General features: G+C 32.8%; 1 protein-coding gene across 1 annotated transcript in view; it reads right to left on the reverse strand.

Annotated features, from left to right (window-relative positions):
- Positions 1–14,225, reverse strand: part of LOC138703074 (WD repeat-containing protein 26) — an 80,471-nt gene that overhangs the window by 29,955 nt on the left and 36,291 nt on the right. Inside the window, exons 2-3 of the mRNA XM_069830632.1 lie at positions 3,295–3,394; positions 13–72 (exon numbers count right to left, since the gene is read on the reverse strand). Of these exons, the coding sequence (XP_069686733.1) occupies positions 13–72; positions 3,295–3,394 (160 nt within the window). The remainder of the gene's footprint in view (positions 1–12; positions 73–3,294; positions 3,395–14,225) is intronic.

Here is a 14,225-nt window from a genome sequence, read left to right on the forward strand (position 1 = left end):
TGTAGTACTTACAACGAGACTTTGAGATGAGCTCTCCAAGAGTGATTTCAATTCTGTCAAGTCATTGTCAGCCTAGAAAAATAAATTAATAAAATAAATATAAATAACAACTAAAAGCTTCATTACACTATATACATAAGTATATAATCCATAATACACTGCTAACCCTCTGAGTACAAGAAATAAGTAGATTAATACTCCAAAATGTCTTAGAAGTCATGCACCATAACCTAAACAGCAGTTCACATATGTTCAACATGCTTGCCATCCTCTTCCATAAAGATGTTCAGATGGGTGTAGTGGTCAGATTCTGACCTTCAAATGAGAAAGTGAGCTGATTTTCTGTTCACAAATGCAGGCCTAAAAAGTGATCTCATAGGTAAAAAAATCCAGTGGTGTGAGGTCAAAGCTGCACAGGTTCTATTTCACAGGCCCATGTCGACCAATCCATCAATCTGGAAAAGTATCTTGTGAACTGCTGTTTATTCTATGGTTCGTGAATTCTGGGATATTCTGTAGGATAAACAGAAGGGATGCTTGTTCTGATCAGAGTGTTGTACACATTTTTTCCTGAAATCAAGAAAAAGCATTCAACATACTATGAATGGTCAAACAACACTGAAACTAGTGATGATATAAAGAAACTTCAGTGAATTTGAAGTATAATGACGACTTTGCAGAATAGTAACTGACACTATTAGAAAATATTCTCAGTGGAAAGAATGATACTACATGCACAATGTGTAAAACTAACACAAACCAACATACTAATATGAAAGAATAACAGTGAGAGTTGTAAGTGATCATATACTAAAACTCAAAACATTATACACTTTCAAAATTTATCAAATGGCAACAGCAAGGCTGATAGAGGTGAGTGAAACTGTAAAGAAGTAAATTATTGTTACTCTAACATGTAATGAGCTCATTACACCTATTGTAGTGAGTGGTTATGCTGGACATCAACATTGATACTGGTATTGTTAATGACAATGCCATCATTGTAATCATAATTATTATCATCACTTTCAACACCACCATCATCATAACCATTGCCAACATTACAATTTTCGAACTAATATTTCTGTGATTATCTAGTATTTTCTATGCAAACAATTACTGTACACTTGACAATTTGATTAAACAACTGATATAAAGTTGGTATTCAAAAGATTAAGAGGAATGAATAATGATATAATTTAATTGTAAGAAGAAATTCAATACAATAATAATTCAAGAGTAATAAAAAAGAATGGTATGAATATAATATTTAATTAAAAATTGTAAATGAATACTGCGTACATAATTTATTTTTCACTCTTTTACCAATTTTTGACATTTTAAAAATCACACATTTATTTCAGAAACTTACAAAAAAAATTTTTAATATATTGCAGTCCTTCTTCACAACACACCACTTAGTACTTCAAGGAACTTATCACATGTAAAATTATATTCAAACTCACTCATGCACATTACAATATGTATACATAGATTAAGGACCTCTGTAAGGAAAGAAAAAAGATTTGAATACAACGCCTGTAAGAAAGTTGTTAAAAATTAAAACAAAACATTAATTTTTAAATCCACAATTAGATTATATTTATTACATTTATATGTCTCCAGTTACATATGACAGATGAATATAGAACAAAAAATTTGTTTTTAAAAGCACGTGAATATAGATACTTTTTAAGAAGCAAATTTAAACTGATACTGGTATTCAACACCTATTAACAATTTTATTTTATTTCTAAGGGCAGGGATTATTAACACAAGTTAAATTTGAAGAGTCCACTGCAAGAATGATGGATGTCATTTGGAATACATTTTTCAGGAGAAGCAATTGAAAGTTTGAAATGCTTAGTGCTCAAAGTGTAACTGCGATTTTCCGATCATTACTGGACAATGACTATCAGTGTTAATGCCATATAACTCTCTATGTACATTCTATATGTCTTAGGTTATGCATTGACAGACTTGGTTCATTTTCGACAAAAAGTGACATCCATCATTCTTGCAGTGGACTCTTCATTTGTGATCAACTGCATTCTTACTATTCAATACCTATACTTCGGTAAAGAAATGCGAAGTGCAGTACTATATTTCCTGCATACCCAGTGGCGGATTTACAATCCTGTTGCTCCCTTTTTTCCCTAATCTTTATTTCTCCACTTTTAAGCCTAGATAAATGTTGGCATAAAAAACAAGCCTTGTAAACTCAGACTTTATTTTAAAAAGAGAATTTGAACTTCAAACTTACATGATACAATTTCTAAACATTTTTCACCTTCCTTTCCATTGAGCAAACTCATTTCGGACAAATTCACTTTCTCCAAAAAGTTGCTATGCTTAAAATTTTCCGTTCTAGGTTGTAGCACACTTAACCTACTGAAAAATCCGCCTCTATGTATATATTTACAAAGAAAATAATTATACACCAAGATGGAAGTTCTCGGTAAATTTACATCATTGCCATTGGTTGAGAAATTGACAGAGCAATTGTCATCAATCCCACTGTACGCTTTGAAACTGCAGTTTAACAGGTTTTTAAACCTGTAGCAGTACATAAAGAAAAGAAGATCATCTATGAGCTTACAATTGAATACTTTAGGAATTATTATCATATACAAGGACAGATTGAAGTATTTGGACTATTGTTTGGAGCAAGGGGAACAATTCCAAAATTCTGAGTTGAATGTTTTAAGTCTTTTGGAATTCCTTTAAAAATTTCGAAAATTATTACTGCAGACATAATGAAATATTCTGTTCAGATTTCACGAAATCACCCATACATGTATATTATATCTGATTATTAATAATTATTGAATAAACTTACCTTCCCAAAGGTAGCTTCCTTTTGATAATAATAATAATAATAATAATAATAATAATAATAATAATAATAATAATATAATATTGATAATAGAAATTTTTATTTATTTGTTTAGTATGCTGTGTCTTTTGGCAATCCTTACTGAAGGGAAGCTACCCTTGTAGAATATATATATATATATATATATATATATATATATATATATATATATATATATATATATATATAAGTGGCTACCCTTAATTATGGTGAAGCAAAGTAGTATATATTTATATTCTACTCTCACACAATGCTTCCCCTAGAGTATTTAACAAAAATTATGGTTAATCTACTAAGATGAAACACACTCTCCAGTAAGGATGCAATAAATGTAATAGATTATCACCATAATGTAAAATGCTTGTAAAATGTGTATTGCTTAATGCGTCTACTAAGAAAAACTAAGATGTCTGGCTTACTTTATTCCAGTCGCCATCCATTACATGTTGTCGGAATTTGGCTGCTGCAGGGTGGTCCAACCGACAGCCAGACTCCTGCATCAGGAGATCAGCAGTACGACTGTGAGAAAAATAATATGTGTTAAGTGTTTCAAATTACACAGTCATTTTTTAACAACAGCATTAGAAATTTTTGGCTTTCATAGCAATTAACTTGTAACTTTTTGAGTATTTAAATAAATATCCAAAATTACACCAAAAGATAAGAAACAACAACTCTATGATACATGTGTAATGTCTTAAAATATGACTGTAAGTAGAGATATTACTTCTTTAACTATTAATAAAGATCTTGGCTTTGCTTTCTGGGAGTTAGACCTGGGATGGATCCTTACACGTAGGTACTTTAGTCTATTGTGTGTCCCATAAATACAATGATAGTTCCTAATTCAACAGGTAGCCTCGGTGGCATTCATGAATCCGATGCTGACAGGCAGATCGTCCTGTCTCAGCCCTGACAGAATCAGGTCCCATTCCCAGAGGAGTACCTGATAAGTCCCAGGAACTGGAGCCCCAAGCCCTTAAATCCAGCACATATCAGCACTGGAGAACCGCCATTACTCCAAAAACTACATCATAGTCTATTTTTAACTATTGCAGATAGCTACATCTGTGGCTTAGTGCTAGCACACTGGTCTTTAATCCAGGCAGCACAAGTTGGATCTCCAGCCTACTCGTGAAGGAATTTGTGGTGGAAAAAAAACAGATGTTGCAGAGGGTTTTTCTCTGGATACTACCATTTCCCTCTTTCATCCCAGCAAAACTCTTCACCTTCCCTCATTTCATTTATCATAGAGATTCACAAAATACTAGTAAAAAATCTGCACATCTTACATTTGCTATCACTGTTATGACAAACAAAGAACTTTAAAAAATCATCACTGAAGTTACAAACTTGGCAACTGAATTTATATATTAAAATAGTGTAGGCCTAATCCAAAGTCATTTTTACATTAGTACTTTGTTACACAATATTACAGAAATTCTGAGCAATTTTCTAGAAAACCTAAATGACCAGCACGTTAATGCTGTACGAAACTATGACACTATAAGAACCCGTTGCTTGTCGGAATTGCAAGTGAGCAGAGATGAGGCTACAAGATCCGTGGAGCAATTAAGGCAACATCTTCGGTACCGTGAATTTAAAACCTGGTGTGCATACCCCCAGAAGGGAAAAGGAGTTGTATTGTTTGAAGAAGTACCTGCAGCCAACTCGTGGATCATCAAGCATGAAGGATTATCAAGTTCTGAATGGAGAGATATGCCAAAAATGACTGCGATGGTGGCACCAGTACATTCTCTCCCTGGTCGCTCTACAGGCACAACCCACTGTAGGCACTGCAGTGAGTATGAAACTTTACCACATGTGCTTGGGAGTTGCCCACAGGGAGAAGTACTTAGAATAAAACGTCACAACATCATACGTTCTATGATTGCAGATGCACTTCGATCCAAAAATCTAGACGTTCACGAGGAAGTTCATTGTATTGCTGGTGGTGGAAGCAATCGTAGGATCGATATCATAGCTATAAATAGAAGTAAACAGACAGTCGAAATAACTGATCCTACAATCAGATTTGAAATCTCAGCCACTCAACCATCTGAAGTGAACAATGAGAAAAAGAAAATCTACGAGCCCACGATTCAGTACCTATTGGCGAAATACAACATAGAAAAAATCACAGTTACTGGTCTCTTCTTTGGAGCGAGAGGCACCATTCTGAAAGCCTTTGTAAAGTGGAGGGAAAAATACAAGCTGACGAGAGATCTTCAAGATGCCAATCGTCACCACCATAATAACATTTTCTGTAGCGATATTTCGTCAGCATCTTTATGGTGTACATTCAATTTAAATTATATTTGGCTCTATTTTTTTTCTTATGTCTTAATCAATTTTTTCTGAAACCTGTTTATATAATTGTTCATTTTAAATTTTATTGTGAGCTATTATGTGTCGCAGGGCAAACCCAAAATATTGGGCCAGACCAATAAATTAAATTAAATTTATGATATGATATATGACATGATTCACTGTCTTTAAGCAAAGTGGTGATGGCCCTTCACGTTTCTGCTAAAATATTTATTGCCCTTTAACAATAACAGTAAAAAAAATAGTAGAACATAATAAAATGAGTCAAATGTTATTCATAATCTCCCTCTCCTATGATTAAAATCCAGAGTGCTCTATTTACTGAGATTGTCATAATATTGTAATGATTTGGATCTCGTTAATAAAAAATCAACATACTGTACAAATGAAAAATGCTATTCACTTAAATGCAAATATTTAGCAATACAGTGAAAGAAAAACTCTTCAAAGAATCTTTAAACAACACTTGCTGCTGTTGTTTTGAATTATTTCATAAATACAACATTTAGACAGTACCATTTCTGGCATATGTCATTATTCTGGTAGTCATTATTCTTGATTAATTAATACTCTATCATCAGAAATAAAGGATTCCACTTTACAGGAGCCCCCACATCAGAAATAATTCTCCATACTGCTAGTATATCAGTTCGCCAACCAACTAACAATTATATAATCATCAAGAATAAAAAAAATAATTTCTTTTCTAATTTATTATTAGAAGTGACAGATGCATTGGCTACGCTATATGATATGGCAAGATTTTAATTATTTTGTGCTCTTACTGATGGCAGATTGTTATGTACCGGTACTTAATGATGACTATTACAAGTCCTAAAATATAATAAAAATGAATGGGGAAAAAGTAATAAAATAGTTTTAAGCTCTAACTGCTTATATACTGCATCACTATCTACAGTTAAGAGACATATCTTGATGGTATTTCGTAATTATGATTAATGATACATAAATATGACAAATTTTAACCAATTGAACACTCTTAGTGAACTTTCATATTCCTTCCGTATACAAAGATAAGGTGACAGAGAATAATGAGTCACATGTTCACTTAACTCTGGTGTCTTAATAAAATTCCTGACTATGCTCTAATGCTTCAAGGTCAATATAGATACAAAACAGTAGTTGCTAACATTACAAATTTAAATTAACTTTTGATCAATAGCATCAATGTTCCTATTCGATTTCAACTTGACCAACTTTCCTGTCCATTAAAACAAATGTGTACAAGCTGCTTTCTCTTGTTTGATTTCCTCAACTCTGATGAAACAGTCCTCAAAAACATGTTGGTTCATTAGGTAGTCTAATGACCCACATGTATGCTTATTGGCTTTAGAGAAAGTGGTGTGACTGTGTTACAGAAGGAGTACAGTGTACCACATTCTTGCAAATCTATCTGAGAGATTCTTGGTCATATACAAATAGAGCATTTGATCTTCTATTGTTAATATTAGTTTACTGAAACTTATTTAGTTGTATTCTTTATGTCAAAAGCAAGAAAGACAGTTCTTCAGAATTTTTTCGCGTTAATGGTAGAACAGTACCTTGAAAAAGGTTATAACCTCTAACAGCTGTCATTATAATCTTCTGAACGAATATTTCTTCTACTATAACAATAACGAAATCTTAATCAATATCAATCAATGCATTCGGTTGAATATGAGAGAAGTTTCTTAAACTACACCATAACCACTTCTTCCAACTATCTTCTACATAATAGTGACAATGTCCTCATTTCATCTAGCATTTCTGTATAAACGACAATGACAATGACCTACTAAGAGACTGAAGAAAGTGGAAAACTCAGTTATAATTACCATTAAAATCATGTGTGTCACTATTTATAACATTCATCATTACAATATTTATCAGCTGATAATTTGACATATTATGAACATATGGAATAAGAAAAAATAATAATAATCATCATATCATCATCATCATCATCATCATCATCATCATCATCATCATCCTGACAAGTATTAGGCCGAGTGACCTGTTATAGTCTTGTTTTCTGTCCACCTCTTTTGAGGTCTGCAAATGGATCTTTTTTCCCTTGGTCGATAATTTAAAATTGCCTTTGGAAATCTGTTGTTGATCATTCTGTTGACGTGATTTTTTCAGTTTTCTTGATATTGCCCAATGTATTCCATCACTGTTTCAGCCTTAGTTCTTCTATGATATCCTCATTCCACTTGTGGTCGAATTTAGTATATCCTACAGTCCTCATGAATCTCATCTCACATGCTGTGATTCTGCTAATATCATGGGTTCTTAAGGTCCATGCCTCACTTCCATAACAGAGAATATTATACAGCCATAAACGGGTATATTTCTGAACAATTGCAGGCTTGAAAACACTACTGATTATACTCATAGCTTTAGTGTATTTGTTGATTTTCTGGGAGATATCCCTTTCAGATTGAAAAGATAAGTTGTACCCCAAGTAATTGAATTTATTCAACCTTTCCAGAATTTTTTCTAAACATATTTTGAATTGGGTCTTTGCCAGAAAATGCCATAATTTTTGTTTTATCAGGTGAAATTTCCATGTTATATTGACCAGAAATTAATAAGAAAAATAAGTATGTCTATGAATTCATTTACATCCCTACATTACTATTTTCCGTAAATTTATCCTTATGACTGAGGTCTTCCATGAAAGAAGTAATTACCATTGATATCGAAACATTTCCGACGTATTTCTATCATTATATTACTGTATCTACTATACACACGAAAGCAAATTCGTAGATATGACAAGTCATGTCAATATCGATATACAAAAGTATACAAAACTAAAGAAACGTGCACTGACCAATATTTTAACACTATTGAAAGTGAACCATAATGTAATGTCGCTCTATACTAATATGAATTAAAGAAAGGAACACACAAATTAAACCAGATTTTGAAAGCTATAGTAAGAAAACATTTACTTCCAAAACAAAAGCAATAGCTATGTGCGAAAAAAAAAATCACTGGGTTAAAATGGGAACAAAAAAATAAAGAAGTGCCTACTTTGACATATTTCGAGACTAAATACAATAAACTTAATGAAATTATAAAAATAAATCAATCAACGGAATTATAAAAATCAATTTTAATCAGCAAAATATTAAAAACTTTATCCAGGAACTTTAAGACTCAATATCTCAGAACTATTCTAGATGGACTTGGTCCACTCTGGTTGTGAACCCTTCAAATAGTGACTACCACCACATCCTATGACAGTCACAGCCAGTCGTCGAACTGAAAAAGGAAAGAAGCACTGCCAAAGAAAAGTGAATGTCATAATTAAGAAATCCAAAAAAATATATGGGTGAAATAATAGATCCTTGGCTCATTTATTTTAAGGGCCATCTCAGCATTTGTCTTAATGCCGGCTTGACTTTTAACACACAACATCAAATCTAATTTAATCTGGCTGAATCGCATAGTTACAGTAATTCATAATATTTATGAGCATTCTTTCTTTCCAATTAATTCTTCAGACCATTATTGCAGCACAGTAGAAGTCTTTTTAATTAGATTTTAAGTGACACAAATACAAAAACATAATAAACCTTTATTTTCACAAAAAAGCCTATTATTTTATTTGGTCCTTAATATACTTATATCTTTTTCTGATAACTAACCCATGAAGCTCCTACTCGACTAAAAATAGTGCATAACATGACGAAAACACGAACATGATAAAAAAAATGCAAATATACTAAATACATTTAATTTTGTAAGCAATGATATGTCAATGAATGCGTTTCCTCAATATGAAAGATAATGCTACAAGAACTATGTTATACTCTCTCTAATCCTCTTCAGTGCTTGCTTACGTTATGAAGTGATTAATTTATCTCAGAATTCAGCAATTACAGTTAAAGAAGAAGTGACAAAAGCGGCATATACTTCCTTAAATATATGTATATCAGAAGTACATAATACTGTCAAAGGAATTTCCCACCACTCTAGAGAGAGATTCCCCACCACTTACAACCATCTTCGATAAGAAAATTCAAAACAAAAGACTGTAGAGTAGATTCACAAAGGAAGCAAATTTAAATATGAAACACGGAAGTCAGAAGGCCAGTTGAAATTGGCACAATGAAAGATACAAGGTTAAAGCATTAGCAGTCCTTGCTGAAGACCTGGGTTTCATTTATGGTGAATTAAAGTAGAATATATGGAAAACAAAGACAACAGTGGATGAGGACTTTTCTGGCACTACATATACCATTTTACCAGGGACGTCGCTAGGGGGGTGCGAAAGGGTGCGCAAGCACACCATAAAAAATCGGAGCACCCCTTTCCGCACTCCAAAGGGCAATTTATTAACAAAATACTAGGCATAAATTATTTTGAAGAACAAAAACAAACAAACAATTTCTTGGATGTGAAAAAACAACTATGCCCTATAGTGTATCGTAATGGATGTGATGAGCAATAATAATAATAATAATAATAATAATAATAATAATAATAATAATAATAATAATAATAATATTAATAAACAGATGTATAGTATGCGCGCAAGTGCATGAAAGAACATTTTGGATTTTTTATGTACCACATTTTTACAGCTCGCACCCCATTTTTAAATCTCGCACCCCATCCGCACCCCCCTTGCTCTGATCCTGGCGACGTAACTGCATTTTACTCATACCCTCGATAGGTAGTTAAATTTTTCCGTAAGTAATACAGATGGGCAAAATTGTATTGCACTGTACTCCCCACACATATGATGATAAATGGCTGTTTCGAAAATTCCATATCAAATCTCTGATGGTATGAATTATTAAATTATAGAAAAATTATCGTCCAAAGATTATCAGTATTGTGTAATTAAACATAATGTCACAAGAGTTTCACCAAGGAGAAATTTACTATTTTAATTAAGAGCTTTTATGTGCTAATCCCTTGAAAAATTAATTAAAATATACTAATTGGAAAGATTTGTGTAACCAATTACGAATATGGGATGAAAGAAGAGATGACTTGCTAAGAGAAGAACAATGAATGAATATCATAACATTCAAAACAAAACAAATCAAATCAAATATGAAAATATATGGTAACTGAATATTAGCAACTCAGCATTCTTAAACGAATGGTAATTTGTTTAATTATACTTGTCAATGCTGAAATTCCAGTGATTCTATCATTGATCAAGGGGGGGGGGGGAGAAAAAAAATCCCAGTGCATCCATAAAGCAGCAAAGTTCATTCCAATTTATTTGATCTTTTTCCAACAGAAATTAATGCTAAGATCTGTGTCCTTTTCTCCTTATATTTTCTTTTTTTATTGCGTGAAGCATATGAGAATTATTAATGTGATTCAGAAAAAAATCGATACTTAAGACAAAATAACCTTTCAGAAACTATGAAAAATTTTTTGATGCATCTCTGTTTGTCTAACTGGCCGTTTTTCTTTATTTCTGTGAAAATTCCTAATAAAAACTACTAAGTAAATTCATTGATTTTTGGTATTTATATGTTAAAATTTTAAAACTTAAACAAATTATTATTATTATATGGCTGTAAAAAGTTTTTCTTGATTTACAGAATGATTAGTTTCAAATAATACCTAAAAAGATATGTTTTCCTATGAATTCCTAGCTTATTGCAATTATTTTATAAATATTTTCAAAATTGAAAGTTGTAATGTAGTCTATATATCTAGTCTAACACAAATATTCGCCAAATTATTAATAATTACAGCATAATTCATATGAGAAAGCATGTGAAATGCATTGTTCATTGTATCTGTTCTTGTTCATATAGAGTACAAGTAATATGACTGCACATTTTAACAGCTTATTCCTTGACTAGAGTACAACAAAATTTCTAATACCATATTAGTCACACAAGAATACTTTTCTCAGAAATAAAAAATAATTTTCCCCTAAATGTTAACACTGTTTTACTCGACAATTCTGAATTTTACTCTTATCATTAGAGAAATTAATAAGGAATAATTTATATCCCTTTGCAGTTTTTAAATAAAATGTTTTCTTGCAAATTAAATGCTGTAATAAGAGTTACACATATCTTTATTTCCTGCCATTAGGAAGTCTAGCAATCCTACTGCAGTAACAAAAGGGACAGAATCCTGTTATTAACCCTCTATTTCACATCTGATTGAGGTTCTGGCTGATATGTACATCTATTATCAGGCAGTACATCTCACTTGACGATATGTGTCAGAGGAAGAACAATTATTTGTATGCATCTGAAGTCTGATTAGTGGAATATGTAGCTAATTGACGATGTATGCATTGGAGGGAGAAAGGAACTGACCACCCTACCCCATTATCTTCTGGCCTAGTTGCCTCATGAGTGATGCCTTATTGGTGTTACTTATGAGGTTCAAATCTGTCTTTGGACAATTGACTAAACAACAACATCCCAAATTATTTTCTGAAGTCAGAAAATGTTTTCAAGCTTCTATATTAGTTGATAGTGATCTAGATAGCACATATAGTAAAATTAAATTTGATTAATTTTTATTTTACATGACATGGTTGTGAGTTCCAGGTAACATTGGTCGATAATGACATGGTTGTAAAATAAATATTGACATATAGAGGGTAAAATATGAACTTCAGAGAACATTAAAAAGTGTAGAAAATAGCAGCCATATTGTAACTTTGAAGTCACATTGGTCAACAATGGAAAGAACATTACCTCTCATGTTAATTAAATAGAATTACTGGATGTGACGCTCAGGTCGCACGTGCCAATAGAGGGTTAAGATAGAGTGTGCATTTCCATAGGTAAGTCGGTGATATGCTATTGCTAAACTACGCAGACTTTCAGCCTAATTTTCTAATTAACCATGAACTTAATTACAAAACGCATTATAGGTTTTTATTTATTTTAATGTATTCTATTATCCCCTTCAAACAACAATTCCATTCTGTATATACAGAGTATGTACATGCAGTCGAATTACAGGTCAATGCCACAAAAAAAAAAAAAAATACAGAGTACTACAGTTTCTGTTACTCAGTCAAATGTTGTTTGCATTTTTACCTTATTCGTGATTTTAGTTTTTCACCTTAAACTGTTTTCCATGTTTTGTTTTATATGTTTACTATACTCAAAAATTCCATGCATTGTGGGTCCCTATCACCACGGCATGGTGCGTCCTCAGGTTGCGGATAGAGGAGACGGCCTCCAGAAATGGAGGGTAGCTGCGAATTTAGAATTTATAAAACAGTTATATTACCGGTTGTTCTGTATGGTTGTAAAACTTGGACTCTCACTTTGAGAGAGGAACAGAAATTAAGGGTGTTTGTGAATAAGGTTCTTAGGAAAATATTTGGGGCTAAGACGGATGAAGTTACAGGAGAATGGAGAAAGTTACACAATGCAGAGCTGCACGCATTGTATTCTTCACCTGACATAATTAGGAACATAAATCCAGACGTTTGAGATGGGCAGGACATGTAGCACATATGGGCGAATCCAGAAATGCATATAGAGTGTTAGTTGGGAGGTCAGAGGGAAAAAGACCTTTGGGGAGGCCGAGACATAGGTGGGAAGATAATATTAAAATGGATTTGAGAGAGGTGGGATATGATGGTAGAGACTGGATTAATCTTGCTCAGGATAGGGACCAATGGCGGGCTTATGTGAGGGCGGCAATGAACCTCCGGGTTCCTTAAAAGCCAGTAAGTAAGTATACTCAAAAATTAGTATTTTTTCGACAACACAATACATATTAGGATACTGTACATCTATATCTGGAAATCCTCAGTCATTCGCTGTTACTGAAACCTTTGAATGAAAAACATCAAAACATCAAAACATAAAAAAAGAACTGGAGAGAACATTTTGAGAGACTGAACAGTCATCGCCCAAAAGCAGTACTGGAGAATCAGCCAGAAAGAAGATGAAGTTTGTGAAGACCAAATATGACAGAATAATGATCCAGAATATGTTATGTGGCCTGAAATGTGAAGACGATGACGACCACTTATTTTAGGCTGAGCAGACATCACCGGTTTCGAGTTGCTGTCCCCATTTTTATCGCCGGAAATTAATTTTGTCCCCAGAAGCTTTGATTTTGTTTCAATAACATTTGACTGGAACTGCTGTGATTCATGCACATTTTTTAACGAATGTCAGTATCAGACAGAAGAACCAGCGAGCACAGTATGAGATATTCTGCACTCTTTGAGAAGAACACAGCATCTTTGTCTTTGGCCATCTTAGCATTCGCGTTGTGCTGAAGCGTTAGAACTGCTGCAGCATCCACTTTTAAGTAATTCAAAAATGAGGAATTTTATAACAAACCAACAAGTGAAAAGTGGCATGACGTCTTTCAACATTTCAAAAAAAATGCCATTCCATTTGAAAATCTTCTCAAAATAGTGTTATTAATCATGTGTCTTCCAGGCAGTAATTCATCAGCTGAAACACTTTTCTCTACAATGAATTCAGCCTTGACTGATAAAAAGTCAAGAATGAAAGTTGAAACAGTTAAAGCTTTGTTACAAGTGAAAACAAATTTTCATTTCTCAGGTGAAGAACTTGGTGTGAAGCTGTATGGGAATGAACAGATCCTTAAAAAGATATATTCTTCAGACAAGTACTTGTAAAATGTGTTGTTAGAGTTCAGTGTGTACAATATTATGTGAAAGACTTCATGCATGCATCAATACTGAAACTGAATTCTTAGAGGCTATAAAAGAGTTACGTGTGTCTATGCATTTAATTCAGAAAGTTAAGATACTCTACAAATTTAGTGTGCAAAGTTCTATCATTTCATCTACTGTTACATGAATTTTCTACATTTCAACAGAGAGTGACTAGGTAAGCATTTGGGGTTTTTCTTGAAATTTGCCGATGTCCCCCGCTCAATCATAAAAAATCTGGTCAGCCTAACTTATTCATTATATTATAATATACAGCCTAAAAGTAAATTAATTTTCAAACAAAAAAATGCATGCTGTATCAATAAATTAAGCTTGAAAGCACAATATTTCCCTGCATCCTGACTCAGG

This window comes from Periplaneta americana, chromosome 7 (genome assembly GCF_040183065.1).
Source record: "Periplaneta americana isolate PAMFEO1 chromosome 7, P.americana_PAMFEO1_priV1, whole genome shotgun sequence".
Classification (NCBI taxonomy): domain Eukaryota; kingdom Metazoa; phylum Arthropoda; class Insecta; order Blattodea; family Blattidae; genus Periplaneta; species Periplaneta americana.